Source organism: Parus major, chromosome 17 (genome assembly GCF_001522545.3).
Source record: "Parus major isolate Abel chromosome 17, Parus_major1.1, whole genome shotgun sequence".
Taxonomy (NCBI): Eukaryota; Metazoa; Chordata; class Aves; order Passeriformes; family Paridae; genus Parus; species Parus major.
The window spans coordinates 1,728,558-1,749,261 of NC_031785.1; the positions used below are offsets into that span (position 1 = coordinate 1,728,558).

At 53.3% G+C, this 20,704-nt stretch overlaps 2 protein-coding genes across 4 annotated transcripts in view; one reads left to right on the forward strand and one right to left on the reverse strand.

Moving 5' to 3' along the window:
- The first annotated feature begins 131 nt into the window (after positions 1-131).
- On the forward strand, positions 132-17,363 carry LHX6 (LIM homeobox 6). 3 transcript variants are annotated; one of them, XR_001524399.3, is made up of 10 exons: positions 132-613; positions 910-1,092; positions 1,169-1,290; positions 6,787-7,007; positions 9,279-9,379; positions 9,460-9,555; positions 11,154-11,328; positions 11,835-11,938; positions 13,689-14,368; positions 14,595-17,363. XR_001524399.3 is itself a non-coding variant. In XM_015645140.3 (10 exons), exons 2-10 carry the CDS (start codon positions 551-553, stop codon positions 13,707-13,709), a joined length of 1,086 nt encoding a protein of 361 aa, XP_015500626.1. In that variant the 5' UTR covers positions 134-287; positions 548-550; the 3' UTR covers positions 13,710-17,363. The 3 variants fall into 3 exon arrangements, 2 of the variants coding, with proteins under 2 accessions (XP_015500625.1, XP_015500626.1); XM_015645140.3 differs by having other exon boundaries at positions 134-287; positions 548-613; positions 13,689-17,363; XM_015645139.3 differs by having other exon boundaries at positions 13,689-17,363.
- The window catches only part of MORN5 (MORN repeat containing 5), a 14,469-nt gene continuing 10,382 nt past the window's right edge, over positions 16,618-20,704 (reverse strand). The window contains exons 5-6 of the mRNA XM_015645141.2: positions 17,946-18,060; positions 16,618-16,719 (exon numbers count right to left, since the gene is read on the reverse strand). Of these exons, the coding sequence (XP_015500627.1) occupies positions 17,966-18,060 (95 nt within the window). The 3' untranslated portion in view covers positions 16,618-16,719; positions 17,946-17,965. The remainder of the gene's footprint in view (positions 16,720-17,945; positions 18,061-20,704) is intronic.

Genomic DNA, 20,704 nt, shown 5'->3' on the forward strand with positions numbered 1-20,704 from the left:
GGGGCCGGGCTCCCCGCGGCGGCCGGTACCGGGGCTGGGGCCGGGCCGGGGCCGGGGCCGCTCGCTGCCTCCCGCGCCAGAGGGGTGGATTTTTCCATCCCGGCGTTTTCTGGGGCGTTTTGTGCTCGGCGGAGGGAGAGGGGGAAGAATTTCGATTTTTAATTACTACCATTAAAAAAATCAAATTTGCAATTCTTTGGGTGGCCTGATGGATTCCCTGATTGACAGCCGGAATTGACACTCTGGTACCTCTTATCTCGGGCATTTACGGCAATTTCTAATTGCAGGTAGTTTGGGGGGTTTTTCAGCGCCTTGGCTCGCATGGGAACCGAGCGATTACTTCAAGAGGCCCGGGTTAAGTGCAGGCAGGGGGAGAATTCAATCCACATTCAAATTGCTTCATTAAAGAGACGCAGCTTTTGTTGCAAAGGATTTAAATGGCCACTAGAAAGTTCTTATTTATTGTTTTGAGGCGGTTTATATAGGGTGCCCCGCGCTCGCCCGGCGCATGGAGCCGCAGCCTTCCTCTCCCGCTCTCTCCATCAAGGTGATGCCGCCGGAGCCGCTGCCCAAGGGGAGCTCCCGCTGTCTCGACCCGCACTCCCGAGCCATGGTAAGCGGGGCCGGGGGTTGCGGGTTCCAGCCGGGACCCGCCGGGCCGGGAATGCGGGGCCGAACTGGGCCGGGGGTGTCGGGAGCTGTGGGGACCCACCGGGATCCGCTGGGCCGGGGGCTGTGGGGACGCGTCGGACCGGGGATTACGGGGTCCCGCCGGGGATGTCGGGGTTTGTGCGTGCTCGCCGGGCCCGGGATGCCGAGGACCGCGGGGACCCGGCGGGACTCTGCGCTTCGGTGCTGCGGGGAACTGCGGGGGCCCGGCTGACGGCCCCGGGGCGGCTCTGCCCGCAGTCGCAGCCCGACGGGGAGCCTCTGCCTGGAGCCCTGGAGAAGGAGGACGCCCGCTCAGCGCCCAGCACCCCTTCCACGCCGTCCGTCTGCTCCCCGCCATCCTCCTCCTCCTCCACGCCGTCGGCCGGCAAAAACGTCTGCTCCAGCTGCGGGCTGGAGATCCTCGACCGGTACCTGCTGAAGGTGAGCGGGGCGGAGGGCGGCGGGGGCGGCGGGGGGCGGCGGGTGGCCCCGGGTCTCAGCCCCTTCTCTGCCGCAGGTGAACAACCTCATCTGGCACGTCCGGTGCCTGGAGTGCTCCGTGTGCCGCACCTCGCTGCGCCAGCAGCACAGCTGCTACATCAAGAACAAGGAGATCTTCTGCAAGATGGACTACTTCAGGTAGGGACCGGGCCGAGGCCGCTCCGAGGGGCTCAGCCCTCACCGGCCGCCGCGGGGTCGGGGCCGCTCCGGCGCTGCCGTGGGGAAGGTTTGGAAAACTCGCCGGGCTCCCTGGAGCAGCCGGGTGGGAGACGACCGTCGGGAAACGGGGAGAAAGGAAAGAAGGGAATTTTGGGTGCAGCTGCACAACCGCCCAGAGGGATTGCTGCCCTCTGGCCGGGCTGTGCGGGCCGTCCCGAGCTCCTGCTCCTCCCGGCTCGGCGGCGACAGCGCCCGGCGCCGGGGGTGCGGCGTGGCGGGGATGGTCCCGCGGCGGGGAAACGGGGCTCAAACGGCCTCGTCCCGGCTCCTGCCGAAGGGTAAATAGGTGCTGGCAGCCTGCGGTGCCCAGCGGCTTTCGGGGAACCCCTGTCAGCGCTGTGGGCCCGCGATGACCGGAGCGTCCGCGGCGGGAGCGCGTTACGGAACGGAAACGAACGACGGGCAGCGGCTGCGGCGCCGGGGCTCGGTCCGGCCCCGGGGCTCGGTCCCGACCCGCACACCCGGGGCAGCCTGTCCCGAGGGGAGGATGTTCTGGCTTCGACAGTCTTTCTGTTCTAAACCTTGAACCACGAATTTCCCCCCAATTTGACTCTCCCGAGGGGACTGAGTATTTTGAGCTCCATGCCGGGCTTTAACTAAACATTGGAAGCCCCGCTCTGACTTTCTCCATCCTACCAGGATGAGGGAATGCTGTTTGACCCGGGAGGAAAGGGAATGGCGGGCAGGAAATGGGAATGACCCTGGCGAGGCGCGGGGGGCTCAGAGCATCCTCCGGCCGCGGCAGAGCTCGGGGCTGCCCCGACAGCGGGCAGGGGAGCTCGGGGGGCACCTCAGAGATTCCTCCGGTGTTTTTTATTAACGGGTTTGCGATTACCCGATTTTCCGCAGCTCAGCCCCTGCCCCCGTGGGGTTCGATGCGGTGCCGCCGGGAGTGCGGGGGTCACGGAGGCGTGTGCGGGGCTCGGAGAACCGGGTCAGTCCCGAGGCTGCGGTGCTCTGCGTCCTGCCCTGTGGTGGTTTTTGTTGTTGTTATTACTATTATTATTATTGTTATTATTGTTATTATTTTCAAACCGCAATTTTCGGTGATTTCAGCGAAATTTTCCCCACTCAACACAGAACGGCACAAGGGGGTCCCGGGGCCGCAGTGCTATTTTGGGGCGATTTTAGAGTTTTCATTCAATTATCACCGTTCCGGTGCCGTTGATCTTTGGTTTATTTTTGGTTTGTTTTTAAGAGCGGATCTTTCCAAAGGCGATTTTAAAGTAGCGCCGGGATCTCGAAATGACCTTCGAGCAAATATAGCAAATAACAGTGTTTAAAAAAATCTGTTTCGCGACTCCCCGTCCGAGAAGCCCCGACCCCGTTGGGAGCAGCCGGGCTCTGCCCGCCGGTACCGGCGGGGCCAAGGGAAATAAAACGAAAATCGCGGAAGCAGCCGCAGGACGCTCCCGGTTCCTGCGGCACCCGTTCGGGGACAGCGGGGCCTCCCAGCCCGCGCTCCGCACTTGTCTTTTGCAAAGAAAGGTAGGGAGAGATTTTTGGAGAGATTTTTTATATTTGATTTTGGTGAATCTCTGAGCGGCGGCAGCGGCGGCGCTCGGAGCCCGGCGGGTGCGGAGCTGCCTCGCTCCCCCCGGCCCCGCGGGGATCGCCGCGGCCCCCGGCCGAAGCCCGGGCCGGCCCCGGTGCACTGCTCGGGGGGACGGGCGGGGGTCGCTCCCGCCGCCTCCCGCGGCAGAACCCGCCGGGCTGAGCCACCGCCGTCGGTGCCGGTGTGCGGCGGGAGCCTCTCAACAGGGCTGGGATCCCTTCTGCTGCTCCTGGCGAACTCCCCTCGTCGTTCACTCTCTCGGCCCCCTCCTGCGCCCACCCAGCCCTGGGAGCATCCTGGCTGGCATCTTGTTGACTCCAGCCAGTGGAACCCGGTGCGTGGCACGGGGTAAACACGATCCTCGGGATCCAAACACAATGGATTTGGAAAATTTTATTTATTATTTGAGGCAGATTAAATGTGTGGCGTTTTTTTTAAAGCAAAGCAGAAACCTCATCCTAATGCATGTGGTCCTTGGAGCCAAGGCAGACGGAAGGGGCAGTGAGATGCTCTGCATGGGTTACATGGATGCTCTGTTGCTGCAGCGCTGATTCCCCTCACACTGGGGGTGTTGGGGGATGCTGAGGATGAAGGCTGTCAGGCTCGGGGCTGTCATGTCACAGCCCCACTGCCCACAGAGACTGTGGTCAGGCCTGATCTGTCCAGGTGTCCCTGCTCTGTCTCCATGAGGAGCTGCGTAGGTGCTGGCTCTGCCATGACTCCATGGCCTTGTGCGTATTTTTAAGCAAATGCCGCTGTTTCCTGTGTCTTGTCAAATAATTACATTTGGCATCTAAGGCTCCAGCGCTTCAAGGAGAACCAAATTAAAATTGGAGCTCATTGAGCAGAACACTGTGTTCCCGGGCCATGCAAGGGCTGCTCACAGCCAAGCTCCCACGGCTCCGGCCGCCCAGCACGATCCTGGTGTGATTCCTGCTGTGCCCTAGGTGGGCAGTCTGCAGGCAGGTGACCTTGGGGTCACTGGCCTGGCTGTGGCTCAGGTGGCCTTCACCCCTCACTGTTATGTCCGTCTGGGATGATGCTCCTGCTCAGGCACAGTGCAGAGCGAAGGTTCTCGCTGAGGCACCGCTGCTGCTCTGCGGTGAGGCTGGGGAGATGTGAGCTGCAGCTGACTCTGAGGGCTGTGTCAGAGGTTCCTACAGGACCCAGGAGGGGACAGGAATGTTTGGAGCTGTGCATGACCCTGAGGCTGGGTGCCCCTTGTGCTGTCCCCACAGGCAGGGATGGACAGGAGGGCTGAGGGAGCTGCAGCACCCGGGTACAAGCAACGTGGGAGAGACAGGATGCACCAGGGCATCCTCCCACCTCTGCTCTTCCCGCACCCCAGATGATGCGGCCGCGCCTGGGGGAGGTGGGATGAGTCTTCCTGGGATGAGTCTCCCTGGGATGAGTCTCTATGAGATGAGTCTTTGCTGGTAATGTTGTTGTCAGTTTCCATCTCCCAGAGTTAACCTTCGGGGACAGCATCTGCTCATCTGACCACAAACTATGTATGCAGGGCAGGAGCCCACGGCTCTGGTAGCGTTTGGTGATGCTCCAGCTGGTGCCACAGTTCTGGGCAAATCCTCTAGCTCTGTGTCTCTTGCTGCAGTGTGGCCCTGTCCCTATTCCCATCCCTGTCCAGGGATGTGCCAGGCAGGTGACAGCCCCTCTGTGGAGCCCCTCTCCTGGTGCTCTACTGCCCCGAGTAGACAGGGCTCTTTGGGCTCTCCCTGCCCTGCGAGCCCAGTGAGCACAAACTGTTGTGTTTTAGCTGTGATGGATCGGGGCAGATTTCTTGCAGGCATTTCTCTCCCCGTTCCTGTGTCCCTGACAGTGGTGGTGCCACGGTGGCTGTCCCTGCAGTGAGTCTCTGTTGGGTGACAGCGGGTGCTGGTGCCTGGCCCTGGCTCTGTCTCTGATCGCTGCAGCGGTGCCGCAGACGGGAGTTGGCCGAGAGCCGCAGGCGCAGCGTCAGTGGCTGCTGGTGCCGCAGGCTGTGCAGCCCTGTGCCTGCGTTGCTGCCTCAGCCTCTGTCCAGGTTCTGCTCATGCCATGGCTCTGCAGGGACAGCAGCAGCAGCCTCTGCCTGTGCTGCTGCCACGGCCTCACGAGCCCCCGCGCCTTTCAGCAAACCCTGTCCGGCTCCCTGGGCACTGCTGCCAACCTGGGGGTCCCACCTGGTCCTCAGGAGATAGCTGGGTGCCTCCCCCACATCCCAGCTGATGTGTGATGGGGATGTGTGGCCTTTTCTGTGTGATGCTTGTGCCTCAGTTTCCCCATGCCGGTGCTGTGCTCCCCCTGCCTGGGCTGGGGTTCGAGCTGGGAGCGGTGATCACCACGTGCCATTAGCTCCGTACGCCTGCCCCTCGCTTGATACTGCTCAGCAAGTACGACTGTTTACATAGCACATTGTTCAAAGTAATTCAATTTACAGGAATGATCTTTATTTCTAAATAAAAAATTAATACAGTTCTTTTGTTTGTGCGTTTATATAAACGAGCTGGCACAAAGTCAGTTTACAATGTTCCCATCTGAAGTAAATTAGTGAAGTCTCTTAGCTAAGTCTCTGTATAATTTCAGCACAGAAATGTCCTCTTTTTTTTCTTCTTTTTTGGTCAGCAATGGTCAGGCTGAAAAATTTAGACCCTTCTTTTCCTCCCAAATAGTTTTGCTATTAGTAATCCCAGCACAGGACAGTATTTCCACATCTTGCTGGGCCCACGGTGGGCAGCAGCTCCTTGGTGTGAGGTCGGGCACGGGCAGCACACTGGCCCTGGTGGCCTGGCCTGGGTGGGCTCTGTCTCTGCCTGTCCACAGAGCCCAGGGCTGCTCAAACTGAAGGGTTTGTGGTGCGGGGTCTCTCCTGTCGCTTGCTGTGGCTGTTTCTTGTCGCTGTTTTGTGCCCGCTCTGAGAGATGCTGGAGCTGCATGGGCAGCGCTGCCAGTGGCTCCGCTTCCCACTGTGGTGGGGGGCTGGCAGGAGCCCTCCGGAGCTCGAGGTGGCAATGGCAGTGCTGGGGCTTGTGGGGAAGTGCAGTGATTGTGTTGGAGCCAGTACCACCTCTGGTGTGGCAGAGGAGATGCTCCCTTCTCTCCTGATGCTCTAGCTGCTGCTCATTGTGTTTATTATTTTAAGCAGCAGTAATGCTGAAATGCAGGTACCAAACCAAGGCCAAGGCTGGCACCTCATGTCAGACACTGACCTGGGTGTTCAGGGGGCCTCACCTGCTGCTCCCTTGTGAATCATCTGCCCTTGACCATCAGCATCCTGACAGGAATGGAGGTTTTCACACAAACACCTGGGGAGGGGATCCCGGCTGTCTTGTTGCCTCTTCACTGTGCTGAGCTACCTTCCAGCACAGCTCACTCCAGCACAGTCATCATCCTCTCACAGCGAGACCTCCTCCACGGGGGAAAAAGCAGATGTGTGTGCCTGTACGTGTGAGGAGAGCACACATGGTTTGATTTATGGCAGCGGGAGAGAACCAGCCCTGACACAGTTTCCATCCGAGTGTCACACTGGCTGTTATCAAAATAAAAAACCCACGGGCTCGGAAGCTGATTCACGGCGCTGCATCACCTCAGCCCCTCGGCCGTGTCTGGCTCCACAGGGCTGCAGTGATTTACACCCCACTGCTGCCCACACCGCTGCCACTGCCGCTGCAGAGGCGCCGCTGGGGCGGCTCCATCGCATCTCTCCATGCATGGTTTTGTGGGAGCTGGGGCGCTCGGGGTGAGCCATGGGGTCGGCAGCAGCGCCTGCACCCTGGCATCCTGCTGCCTTTCCCCTGCCTGCCCTCACCTTTCCTGCCCTCACCCTTCCCTGCCTGCCCTCACCTGCCTCTTCTCCTCCGCAGCCGGTTCGGTACGAAGTGTGCCCGCTGTGGCAGGCAGATCTACGCCAGTGACTGGGTGCGGCGGGCGCGGGGCAACGCCTACCACCTCGCCTGCTTCGCCTGCTTCTCCTGCAAGCGGCAGCTCTCCACCGGCGAGGAGTTCGGCCTGGTGGAGGAGAAGGTGCTGTGCCGGATCCACTACGACACCATGATAGAGAACCTCAAGCGAGCGGCAGAGAACGGTACGGAGCGCCAGCGGTCACGGCCTCGCCCCGTGCGGGTGTCACTGTCCCCTGCGCTGAGCCTTAGCACAGGGTGTTGGGGTCGGTTCTATCGTTGCCAAAAAGGGGTGATGGATGGCCCTGGGGGGGATTGAGCACAAGGCCCTGGGCTGGCAGGCTGCTCGTGGGGTGGCCGATGTGCTGGCAGCACCTGCGGCTCGTGGCAGGCCTGTGTGCCGCGGGCGATGCCTGGTCCTGCACAGCCTGGAGTGCGGAGCGTGAGGAAACCACTGGGATCTTGAGGCTGTGAGTCATAAATGTAGAAGGTGGGACTGGCGACTGGACAAAACCTTGCCATCATTTTCCAGCCGCCCTGCCCATCTGGGGTCGTGCTGCTCCCAGCTGGACAGCGCCACGGCCAGCCAGCCTCCACCGTGACAGCGAGGTCACACAGCCCTGAGGCTCCTGTCCCTTCCCATTCTCCTGCTTGGCAGTGCCCAGAGAGATGCTCAGAGGAACAAATTAGTGGGGTTAGTCCAGAGTGGTGTGCAGAGAGGCCGGGCAGTGCCAGGGCCTGTCCTGTGGTGGAAAGTACTTCAGCACATGGTGGGCACAGGGAGTGACACGCCATGTCCTGACCCATGCAGCATGTGGAAACCATTAACAACCTGACAGGAAAATAATGTGTTTCTGTTTACTGTGTTTGAGTAAGAGGACGAAAGCAGAGTGCCCAGTTGGGCGGGAGGGTCCCGGCTCGGGACGTGGCTCGCGGCGTGTTGGTCCATATGGTCAGCTGCTGTGGGGGCCTGAGGGAGGTGATGGGGAGCAAGGATGGAGGGGGAGAAGCCACGTGTCCTGGGGGAGCAGAAGGGTGTGAGGACAGCAGAGTCTGGCAGCGGGGAGTCCTGCAGAGCTGTTGCCCCAGATGGGGGCTGGGGTGGGGGGTTTGCTGCTGCTGCTGCTGCTCAGAACAACCTGCTGGTGTGGGCTGAGCACCAGTGTTGGGCACTGCTGGGGCACCTGGTGAGTGTCAGGTGACACTACCTGAGTCCAAGGGGTTTTGAGAAGGGGGTGGGATCACTTTGGAGCGCTGTAGTTGCTGTGGAGTTGGAGGGCCACGCTCCCCCCTCCAGTAATTACCCAGCAATTTCTTCTGCACATGAGGTTTTACATACAAGAAAAATAAACAGATGTTGCTGAAGTCAGAGTCCCATTCATCATCCGAAAAGAACAAGTCAAACTATATGAGAAAGTCCTTCAACTCAAGCCAAGACAATCACAGCCTGGTCCAGCTTGTGGAGCGATGGCCGGGCCGTGCAGGCGCATCCTGGGAGCGAGGCGAGCGCCAGCCCTGCTCAGCTGCCCTCCCTCAGCCATCCCTCAGCAGTGCCAGGAGCAGCCAGGCGTGCCACGGGCTGCAGCAGGGTCCTGGGGAGGACAGAGGCTCTGGCCACCCCCTCCCTGGAGGCTGCACGGCAGCGTGAGCACGGCTGGGCTCGCCCCGACTGAGCTGGGTAAGGGGGAGGTGGGTGCCCCCCTGGAGTGTCCCCCTTAGCGTGGCTGCTGCTCAGAGCATCGCCACCCCAAGGCCATGGGCACGGTGCTGCTGCTGCTGCTGCTGCTGCTGCTGCTCTGGGATGCAGGAGGAAGAGCTGGGTCGGGGTGCTGGGACAATTCAGGGCTGGGGACAGGAGCAAAGAGCCCACTGAAATGCTCTGAGCAAATGAAAGGACTGATGGAGGCAGCGCCCACGGGGTCACAGGGAGCAGCAAGGGACAGGAGTGATGGATGTTGGTGAGCCTGGCAGAGACAGGGTCCTTTCCAAGCCACTCCCTGGAGAATGTGGCCAAGTGGTGACCGCGAGTCAGGCCCAGAGGGACATCAGTGCTTGCCCTCACACAGCACCTTGACCCTCCTCCTGCTGCTGTCTCACCTTATTCCCTGTGGCATCCACCACTTGCTGCATTTTTCTTAATTCCACAGTAAACTCTTGGGGAATGGTTTTTCTCCTTCCCTGTGTGTGGAGGGGCCCAGGGCAGCTCCTGAGTGGCGGTGTTGGCTCCACTCTTTCTGCTCCCACGGCAGCAGGGGATGCTCTGGGTGTCTGTGCTGCTTTTGCAAGCGCTAACCCCACTGCATTATTGCAGGCTGTGATGCCAGGGCTGTTGTCTCTCGGCTGAGGGCAGGCTCTGGGTGTCCCACGCTGTGATGCCACCAGGTGTGGTGTCCCCCAGATGAGCAGCTGCTGCACGTGCTGGGGCAGGCGGCACTCACAGGGTTTCTGTCCTGCAGGCAATGGGATCACGCTGGAGGGGGCTGTGCCCTCGGAGCAGGACAGCCAGCCGAAACCAGCCAAGAGAGCCCGCACCTCCTTCACCGCCGAGCAGCTGCAGGTAGGGCAGGAGGGCCAGCGGGACTGGAGGGGCCGTGACTCCCCAGGCTGATGCCGAGCCCCACTCTCCTCTGTGCACAGGTCATGCAGGCACAGTTTGCTCAGGACAACAACCCCGATGCACAAACGCTCCAGAAGCTGGCGGACATGACGGGGCTGAGCCGGAGAGTCATTCAGGTGAGGACAGGGACAGGCAGGGGTGGCCACCATGGGCTGAGCAGCCCCAAGCAGGGCAGGGAGGGGGCACCTGGAGGCTGGCACCAGACAGGGCTCACAGCCCGTGGCTCCTCAGCCCCGGACTTGCAGCATCAGCAGCTTCGTGCTGCCTCTCCTGCGCGTCAGCTCCTCTGCTCCCGCAGCGATGCCAGCACCGTTCTTTCTCTGTCTCGCTCGTGGGTTTTCTATTTGTTTTTCCCTCTTATGATGCAATGAATCAAAACCCCAACAGCCCCAGCCATTCGCAATAAATCACTGGGTGGGAAAGCTGCCGCTAGCATGAGGTCCTGGAGCGCTGTGCTCGGTCCCAGCCGCTGACAGGGAGTGTGGGAGCTTCCCCGGCAGCCGTCCCTGCCACGAGCAGGAAAAGTTCACCAGCGGCAGGAAGCATTGGGATGGAGAAGTCTAAAGAAAAAGGGGTTTTGCAGCCCCAGGGGACACAGGGGCAGGGAAGTCCCCATGCCTGATCTGGGAGGGGAATGCGAGTGCTGCAGTAGGGACTGAGAAATGTCCCTTTTGCAACTCCCAGCTCACAGACAGCCCAGCTTTGGCTCGTAGTGACATTTACAGTCATCACTTTAACGTTCAGCTCACATACTTTCTGCATACAATAAAAACACGAGTGATTAAAATAAATCTGGAGCTTTCATCCAAGATTGTTTTGCCAATGACATTTAAATTTTGTGTGTGAAAATCTGGCTCGAGCCTCTGTTACTGAGATTCTTCATTTAGCTAAAGATCAAGCAGGCTGCACACCAGGTGATTTTTTATGTGGATATTTTTTAAAGGCGCTTTGAACAGGAAACAATTTGTCAAATGCTTATGATGGTTTCCTTCTCTGTGGTCCAGTGTGCTCTGCCTTGGTGAGCTGATCTTTACTCAGTCTTGGAGAAGGTTTTTGCTCCCAGCTATCTTTCAAAAAGTAAAGCGTAAGAAACAGATCACCTCTTTAGCATAAAAACCCCCTTCCATACACGTTTTAACCCTAGGATGTCATTCCCTAACTACCCCTCTAATTAGCAGCAGTGAGATATGATCAGAGATCTCATACCTGCTGCTCACACAGACTGTGGCTGTTTCCCACCACAATACCCTCCTTTCTCAGCTTTAATGTTCTGCTGATGGGGTTCTTGAATATGATAAACCACAAGTGATCAAAACAATATTGTTTTCATCATTCTTGAAGTCACAATTTACCCTAGTTTAAGCTTCTACTCGTTTTTGTCTCCTCTTGCTTCTCTCTTTGCCAGTGCTTGTGTCCCAACTGATCTCAGCTATGCTTTTAGTCTGGGTGAGCTGGGATTGCAGATTAACATTTAAATAAGACCTTGAAAGGAGCTCCCATCATTTGCAGGGAAGCTCTGCAGGGACAAAGCTTTGCAGCTTCATTCTTGTTCTGCTGAGTGTAAAACAAGTGGAAACTGGTGAGGTGCAAATTTCTCTATTTCATTCCTTTTATTGCAACCCTTCGAAGAAACACCCATCCAAGGACCCTGGTGGAGGACCCCACTTTAACCCATTGTGTCTCAGCAGTCACAGCGTTCGCTGCTTTGTTTCAGGTTTGGTTTCAAAACTGCAGAGCCCGCCATAAAAAACACACCCCGCAGCACACGGTGCCACCGTCGGGAGCGCCCCCGTCCCGCATCCCCTCCTCGCTGTCCGATGACATCCACTACTCGCCCTTCAGCAGCCCGGAGCGGGCCCGCATGGTGACGCTGCACGGATACATCGAAAGTAAGAGGCTGCGAGGCTCGGGCAGGGCTGGGGCAGCTCCCGGAGAGGCGACGGCAAAACCCTCCCGGTGCTGCGGCTGCGGGGATGGTGCCCGTGCTGCTGCTGCTGCTGCTCCTCGTGTTTGATAAATTTTGCCCTTGGGATTAAGCCGTCCCCAGGAAAGTCAGTGCCTGGGTTTTACCTGCCCCTAGCGCTCTCTGTGTCATGGAAAAGAGGTGTGAGTGTGTCCTGTGGGGTCTGTGGTGTCCTTCCTGCTCTGGACAGCAGAGCTGCTTTCTCTGACAGTTCCCAGTGCCAGTGAACGATTTGGGAGGGATGGGCGGCTTTGGTCGTGACTGCACAGAGGTTTTGGCTCTGTGGCTCTTGCGAGGTTTCTCCCCTCCCTGAGCCCATGAGGGCTCTGGGCACCTCCTGCTCCCCGCGTGTCCCGGTGGAAAGCATCCATGGCAGATGGAGGGCGGGTGTTGTTTGCAGTAACAGAGGCTGAAGCCTCTTCTCATCCACAGGTCAGGTACAGTGTGGACAAGTGCACTGTAGACTTCCCTACACTGCTCCACCAGTGCACCTCAAAGCAGACATGGAAGGACCACTATCTAATAGGGGTGAGAAGGTAAATGTAGTCCTTGTTCCAGGTTCTGGGGCCAACCCTCCTCTGTAGCCAAGATTTGTGTGTAACATCATTGCCACTGCCGTCTCTTGTCAGCATCACTGCCTCTCCACGACCTCGGGCAGCTGCCACCCTCCCATGTGTCTTCCCTTAGTTTTGGGTTGATGTACCCACTGTTGTCAAAATGGCATGACTGTGTTTTCCTCTGGATGCCCCTCGCTGTTGTGACGTGCTGGGACTCTGTGCCTGCATCCCCTGAAGGCTCTCACATCCTCCTGCCTGAATCCTCCCTGGTTTCCCCTTCCCGAGTGCCCTGAGCTCTGCCCTGCTCCTTTCCTCTGGCACCTGCACGTGTGGCCAGTGTGAACAGAAACTGGCTGGTAATAATGGAGCAGGAGGGACCTCCAGCATGTGCTAACTTCCCAGTTTTCCATGAGTTAACAAAAAGGATTAATATCTTGTGGACTGCAGTGTTGCTTAAAAATAATAACTGGCTGTTACAATATCTGAAGTAGGAATGTTATTTCACAATGTCTGGCAATATTGCATGTTGATATTTTTCTGTTCAGCTCTTACAGTGTCTGTTCTAACACACAGCTTATTGGGGGCAAGACTTCTCAAACATGCCTATGTTTGGAGGATTTTATTTAGGACCCTAATTTCAGTGACTTCCTTTTGAGGGAACACCGAGCCTTTAGCAACTCCAAGTGGTTTTAGCTTTTCTCTTTACTGTTAGAAGTTCTCAGCTCCTCTCTTTTCAGTTCTCTCTCTTCCCAGTGCAGCAGCTTATTGAGCTCTGTTTCAATGGGCAGAAGCAGGGGCACAGCAAAGATACTTTTTTAGTATAAATTCTACCATTTTGTCATATCTTCCCAGCAAGCTGCAGAGGTTTTCTGAAAATATTACACAGTCCTGGTGATGTAGAGAAGCTTCACTGCAGCAAGCAGCTCCTGATTTAAATGCAATTACTGGCTTGCAGCTGTTGCAGAACAGGGTTCTCAGGACACAGAGCTGCTCCCCAACCAGCTCCTTTTCTAAACAACCATTTGCGTGTTGAATTCCTGAAAACTGAAGCTTTTTTTTCTCCCCACATCCAAAAAATTTTAAAAGCAGAGGTAGCTGAGATCCTGGCAAAACACAATTAAACACTGAGTGGGTGTTTCCCTCTGCCTGTGGGGCACCCCCCACCCTCCTCTTGGGGTGCCCAGTGCAGCAGCTGGTGAGAACTGAGCTGTGACCACCTCAGCAGCTGCTTGTCCTGCCCGAAGGCAGGGGAGGGGCTGGACCCTCAGAGCAGGAGGTGCAGTGTTTGAGGGGAGCCTGTGCTCATCAGTGAGTGAGGTGCTGGACCCTCAGAGCAGGAGGTGCAGTGTTTGAGGGGTCTGTGCAGTGTCTGATGAGCCTGTGCTCATCAGTGAGTGAGGTGCACAGTCAGGTTTGTCGGGTCATGGTCTTTGTCTTTCGTGGTAGCTGCTGTATCACGGGACAGATGGATGAACTGCTGGGTTTGGGGTGCTGCCCAGTTTTGTTTGGTGCATCTCTGCCACGGACCTGTCTAACTTGGGCTCCTCAGTGGCAGCTCCTTCCCTGGGCAGGGCTGGCAGCTCCCGGGCAGAGAATGCTTCCAGAGAGGGTTTTCCTGCGAGGAAGCGGCTGCCACAGCAGAGCCTGTGCGTGTGCTCCGCTGCTCACATCGCCGTGGCACAGAGGCCTCTGTCTCTGGAAGGCGCTGACGCTCCCGTTTTTCCCCCAGGTCATCCTCTTTCAGTACTGACTGCGCGGACTCTTCCTCACCTGCCCGTGGCCCTACCAGCAGCGCTGCCCCTCAGCCGCTGACACAGCGCCCAGCCCTCGGCAGCTGCCACCAGTCCCGCGGGAGAAGCTCAGACCCAGCACTCTCAGTTCTTTCCATTGACCAGCACCTCACGTCCGCTCTGATTTCTCCAGCGACACTCTGTGTATGTGTGTGTTGAGTGCAGAGTTACATTTTACACTTGTTTCTTGTGGACTTTGTAGAATGACCGTGAGTCTCTCCAAGGCAGTGCCAGCCACAGTCAAAACTGGTGACTCTACTGTGCTTGCAAGTCTTGCTCCCAACCCATGGGAATATGAACAACCCAGAACACGCTGAGTCTCAGGGGGGTCGGTGATCACCTCTGAACACAAAGGAAGGAGGAATTTACGTGGTTTGGCCTGATTCTCTTTTTGCACCAGTGAAGCAGTTCCTGGACATCCCTCCTTCTTTCCACTCGCATCTGCAAAATCTGAAATTGGCTTTTTGGCTCAGCAACTCGATATATAGACAGACCTTCCCGAGCCAAACTCGCAGGTAGCTGAGACTCCACTGAGTGGAAAACGATGCCAGCTGGAAATAGGCAGTTTTTCATCCTCCTCAAAGTGCTTTAGAATCACATGTCCTTTGATCACTCAAAGGTAAGTAAATCTTAGTGTTTTTTCCCCCCGTTTTATAGGAGGGGAAGCAGAGATGTCCTAAACTGAGAGGAACCATGAGGGTTGGTGGCAGAGCCAGGTTTAACACCCTGAAGTTTTTGATTGCTGACTTGTTCTTAGAATACTGAATATCTCTCTCCTCTCACAGCCATCTGCCAAATCTTTTTTTTTTTAAAAAAGTTTTTTACTCTCATTCTTTATTAACAAGCTACATTATTTCCTTGGAGTCATATTGGATCACAAATGGGTGATTTCAGAATGTACCTACAGAAAACTCTCAGACAATCCATGCTCTGGGACTGGGAAACACTCAATGGAAGGTGGCCATAAAGGTGTAGAAATGCTCTGCCCTGCTGTGGACTCAAGCTCAGTCAGTGGAAAGAGTTGGGTAGAAACTGGAGACCAGTTAAAGAGGTGAAGGCCACGGTAAGGCCAGCAGGAACCGTGGCTAGCCGAGCAGACAGCAAGGGGATGGTGTCTTCCTTTGTCTGGCAGCATCGCTCTGATCCCCTCTGCCCTCCTGTTCTCCCTTGCTGGGTACGGCTGTCGGTCCTGCCAGGCCCTGGGATGAGGGTGAATCCCGGGAGAACGGCTGGGCTCACGGCAACGGCAAAGGAAGTGCTCAGCAGTCTGGCCCCAAATCAGGAAAAGGACTCCAAAATGATCCTTCATTGATGGTAATAACGAAAAGTAAACAAGTGACCTCTGCCAGCCCTTCTCAGTTTGCACCGAGCCAAGAGCAGGTCTGTAACAAAACCTCTCTCCATGCAAGCACATGGGTCTGTCCTGCTGTGAAGTGTCTGTCAGGCTGCTCTTCCAAGAATGTGAAAGCCTACCCTGAGCCACAGCTAGTGAGGGATATGACTGAACCGTGCCCGAGGAGCAGGAGATGGGAATCCATCCGTTACATAACTTGTTTTGAACTGGAACTGTAGATACGCGTATTTTCCTCTCTGGGAGATCCTGGATCAATCCATGGCATGGGCCGGGTGGGCAACCATCCCACTGCTCTGGCCAGCCCACACTGCACACGTGGGGAGCCTCCTGCCCGTGTCCCTGAACTCCGTGTGACACCAGCAGCCAGCCACATGGCTCCAGCTAAACGGCGAGGAGTGGCGTGGGGAGATGGGAGATGGGAGATGGGGATGTCTGCTGAGGTGGCCACCGAGATCTCTTGGTTTGAGGAGTAACTGAGCACAAGCACACGTTGATATTGGTTGGAACAAATCCACGCACGCGCGCTCCTCTGCGTGCATTACCAGAGTGATGGTACTACCTCGGACAGCTGGGCCAGTATCTGTCAGAGTGCAGCCAGCAGCTCCATTCCCAATTCAAAATAACATTTGAAAGGAGAGAGGGGAATTAAGTCCACAAAATATTATTGTCACCTCCTGATGTGTGACCGTTTCCAGAGTGTGACCAGTGACAAGGCGCTCCCGCACGCCTGACCCGACCGGAACCACCACTGCAGAGGCATCCCCTGGGCCAGGGGACAGTCACCAGCTCCACCAGTGCAGTCCTTTTTGTCCTTGTTGGTAGCAATGAGGGAAGGATGAGTGTTCCCTTGGCTGTCTGCTGGTGAGTGTTTGTCATCACAGGTTGAGGCGGTTGTTGTGTCCTTGTGCCAGCCTTGAGATGCTCGTAGGGGCTGGGGGGTCACCAGGGCCTGACTTTGTTCTCCATTTGTGCTTGCACATCCTAATGACCATTTAGTTGTGGAATTAGTGCCATAAAGGAATGGGTGGTTACTCCATTTGACACTGAAGGAGGGACTTCAGGCTGTAACTTGCCCTGACATCCCACAGTCTCTGAGATTGCCACAACTCTTCTGTTGAGGGAGAAAAGGGTTTGATGTGCTTCTCCCTTCTGTCTTGGCAATGCAATGAAAGGGAAACCATGAAATATGTTATCTGCTAAATACCAACTTGATCAGAAAAACCCCACTTGTGAAATGTCCTGGAAATCCGAGGGTTTGTAAGTGATACACGGCAGGGCCGGAGCACGAGGCAGGGCCGAGGGAGTGTAGGTGTTTCTCTCCAGGGACCTGGGCTCACCACAGACTGTGCTCGGGGCACTTCCCCCCATAAGTAGCCAGGAGCAGCTTTGCTAATTCAGAAATCAGGCTCTGTTTATATTAAGCCCAAATTGTTTGCAAAAACTGGAAGCAATTCAGCTTGTGCAGTTTTAGAGCTAATTATGTGTATGGAAAATACTCAACTGTACCAAGAATGTAAGAAATCTTCTAATTTATTCAATACATTGTTTCACAACATATTTCACACTGACTGTTGCCACTGAACCAAACCTTATCTCAGGTCATTTGCATTCATCTCCTGTATGTGGATTAAAAAAAAAATAAAATTAAAGTCATTCTCATTTTCTTAGTTTATTCAGTAATTGCCAGATGGGTTCTGGTGCAGCAATGCAGACTCCACGCACTAAACTTTTCCAGTTGCTATTTACAAACCCTTTTGCAGACAGAATCCACTGAAGACAGCCAGTGAAAGGCTCTTCACTCCAGTTTAATAAGGTGATTAACAGAGCTCTGCTCTGGAAGTGGGATGGTTTCAGGTTTTATCACCAGTGATTTTTTTCTGGCTCATGCTGGTTAACCCATGCCCGAGCTAAAGGTGCTTACAGAACTCACTCGTTGGGACAGGGAGTGGGAACCAATCCTGCACTACTATCAGTGATCTATCTGCAGGATGCCAACTAAACACCAGTTTTATTTCATCTGCCAATCATTTTGTTGTAGCATGTTGCAATTCTGCATGTCTTGGCTACAATGGTTAAAAAATTTTTTCTCTGAATGAGTGGACAGTCAAGACTAATATTTATTTTAAAAAAGTAAAACAAAATTGTAAGCACTTTTTGTAAAACCAATGTCTGTTTTGTTACATACTTTTAATGTTGTGCTTTGTAAATGTCTTATTTGTGTAATAAATAAAGTTAATGCAAGTAGAAGTGCTGGCACTTACATCCAGAAAATGATGTAATTCCATTTTATTTTATTTTTAAATACTTTCTGGCTTACTAATCAAGCAGCAACCCACCCAGTTTTCCTCTTTTATTATTTTGTTAAACTCTGGCTTCAGGAGAGTTCAACAAACGTTCGTAGTAAATGGATATAATTTCCTAGTTAGCAAACCAGTCATTAAAGAATACCTCTGGTGTACATTATTACAATGATCAATCAATATCAAAGTACTGAGCAAAAAGAGAGGAAAGGAATTCACCAGGACAGCTAACTAAAATCTGGGAAAATAATGTTGATTAAGATGGATTTGAATGACTTCAACACCAAATCTGAGGCACTCTTTTTAACAAATTGTTTTCAGGCTTAATAATGTTTATACATACTACACTGCACACCTCTCAGGAATATTATTGTGAGTACAGTCGGCTTTTTTGCCGTGGCTTTTGCTCAGCATGACTGATTAAATGATTATTTCCATTTTTCTTTGAGCTGACAAAGATGACAGAAAGATTATATTCCTGTCGAGGGAAAGGGTGAGACAAATCCACGAGGACAAATTGCATTTATTGTGAATCAGATTACCTGCTTTGCTGGAATATTGTCTAGGAAAAGCTGTTTGATGGTTTGGGTTCATCCTCAGTTGTTATATCCCAGGCTTTCCGGCAGGTCCGAAGGATCCATTCATGCTCATCATTGTCTGAAAGGGAGAGAAAGAGAACATTAAATATCCCCGTGCCAGATCTGCTCTTTGCATCCCTGGGGTCCAAAACAAGTCATTTCTCCTTTGAAAAATAAATCCATTTTTTAGCTATTTGCATCTCTTAGAACACTTTGTTTGTTTGTTTGTTTTTGTGCTGTTGTGTGGGAATTTGTCAAGGCAGGAGGAACTGGGGCTGTAGCAAGGACTGATTGTTCATCTGTTTGGTAAGCTTAGCTTGGCTGAACCACGAGATTTACATGTAGAGATTTGAAATTTTGCCTTTTTGGGCAAAAAGTGCAGGAGAAATGTTGAAACCATCAGAAATTAAGATAGGCATTTTTTGAACACTGTGGCTGGGTTGCTTGTCGGTTTATAAAAAGTGAAGGTAAAGAAAAATTTACAGTAAAATCCCAGGTTCTTGTCTTGCAGATTTTCTTTCCATGCTGTTTTTGAGATGTATGTTGTGGCAGGTATTGATAAGCTGATGCAGTGGCTGAGAGATATTTTAGACCAACTCCTGTGTCCCTTGTTAGTATTCATGTCTGTCGTATTTATTCTGAGAGCATAATGACAGTGTGGAAAGAAAATAAAAGCAAAGACAATGTAGGAAAAAAACAACTGACCAGCAAAGTTTGAATAGTAATTTTCTGCATGATTTACAAAAAAATAGCTTGGTGAATGTTAAGTTGTGGCTTCTTAATTTCAGGGATTTAAATTGTCTTGTCTCCAGGAACTGTTCTGCAGCCTTTTCCTTTGTGTTTGTGTAGGAAAAAAAGAGATCTGTGTAGCAAACCAGGAAAAACAAACTTCAAAAAGCTTTGGGGGAAAAAAATATCAAAATATTACTTCAACAATACCTGTATTTATTTTTATATAAATGAAATATATTCGAGCTGCTTCTTGTGTTTACCACTGTCTTAACAAATTCATATTAGCTCCTTGTGATGTGTGTAAAAACCTAAATTTTGAGGGTTTGTGGCAGCCCTTGTGAGGTACAAATTCAGATGATTGGGAGGAGGATGGAGCCGAGGGGGTGTAACCCCAGTGCTGTGACCATCATTTATTCACCCTGCTGAGCACCCTGCCTAGGCAGGTCCAAAAAAATGGAGAAAGAAGAATGTTGCTTCTTTAGGAGTCAAATTTTCTTGGAGATCTTTTGATTACAGAGTTGTACCTTTATGTTAAAGTGACAGAGGACCATTTGAAATGCAAAAGATAGGAAAGTCCTGGGAGAGAAGTGTTAAGCTGAGAAGTTCTCAGAGGGATATGTGACAAATTCTGATGCACAAGTCGTCAAGCTTGGGGATTAATCCTACTGATTGTGGTCCCTCGTGAATCAAGCTTTGCCTTTTCTTTTTTCTACCCTTTTTTTGTTTTTCGTGCTGCCCTCCCTTTCTGTCATTGCTGGCCAAGGGAGTCGTGCTGCTCACACCCTGCTCCATCCTGGTGGAGGGAGGAAAGGTGCCAAGGTGCTTGCTTTAATCACTGTAAAATAGTCATAATTTGGATAAAATAGCTAAGTTCAGCTCTTTCTGTGTTTTGCTGATCTCCTTTTTATTCCTTAGAGATCCACAGATCCATAACAAAATACCCTGTTAATGGCACATTTCTAATTTGGGTGTAAAGTAGGAGAAAATAGATGCTGAAAAAAATATGCTAGAAGGGAAATTAAAAACATGAGCACAGAATCTTGCTTAAAGACCTTGCAATCCTCACAGGCAGATTCCACCGAGGGCTGTAACAGGAATGCAAATGTGGTCCTTAAGCTTTCTTAAAAACAACATCCAAACCATAATCAATGTGCTGGCTTTTGTTCTAGGCACTAGGTGTTGCAGATGTGATCACCCAGCCTCGCCTGTGACAGATACTGTCCAGTCTGTGTGGCTCTGTGGTTTTAGCTGGAATTGCCTTAACTAAAAAAAAAATAAAATAGTTTATCTGAGCTTGTAATAATTGCATGAAAACGAAACTTTTGTCTGTTTCTGTCATGGTGAAGGAATAAGAAAACTTAGAGATGCTGTGCATCATCGTGTCTGGCTGGTAGCTGGGCCCACCTGGCTCACCTGAGTGCTAGAAATAACCAGCCTGAGCCTGTCTGAGCCTTTGGCAGCACTCACTCAGCTGAGCATCAAGGGTAGAAGCACAAAGAAAGGCAGATGTTAACTTGGCTTCACAGGTTTCCAACATACCCTTGGTTTGTCAGATTGTCTCCTTCTGCTCTCTGGGATTTCCTGGTCTCCTAGGAAAGCACCCAGGAGAAATCACTCCAAGGATCTTAGCCCTGCCAGACTGATTCCAAAATGTCTTGGTTTGTGCAGAGATCTGAGCCCTTGCAAATTAAATACATGTTCATAAGCCTTGCTTAACCTGCAAGTAGTTTAACCAGATGTAAAAACTGAACAAGCAATGCAAATTTCAACTTTGTGTATGAAAAGGAAAAATAGATGTAATGACTCAACATGAAGTAAATCCCTAGGACTGCCATCCAGCCCAGAGTGATGTACAGCTGGTCCTTGCCTAGGTAAGGGGAAATGAAAGAACTGATCCAGGATAGGAAGAAGAACCATAGCCCAGGGATGAGAATGGCTCCAGGACTGGCTATGGGAGAAGAGGCAGGGAAATATTAGAATGTAAAGAGTTA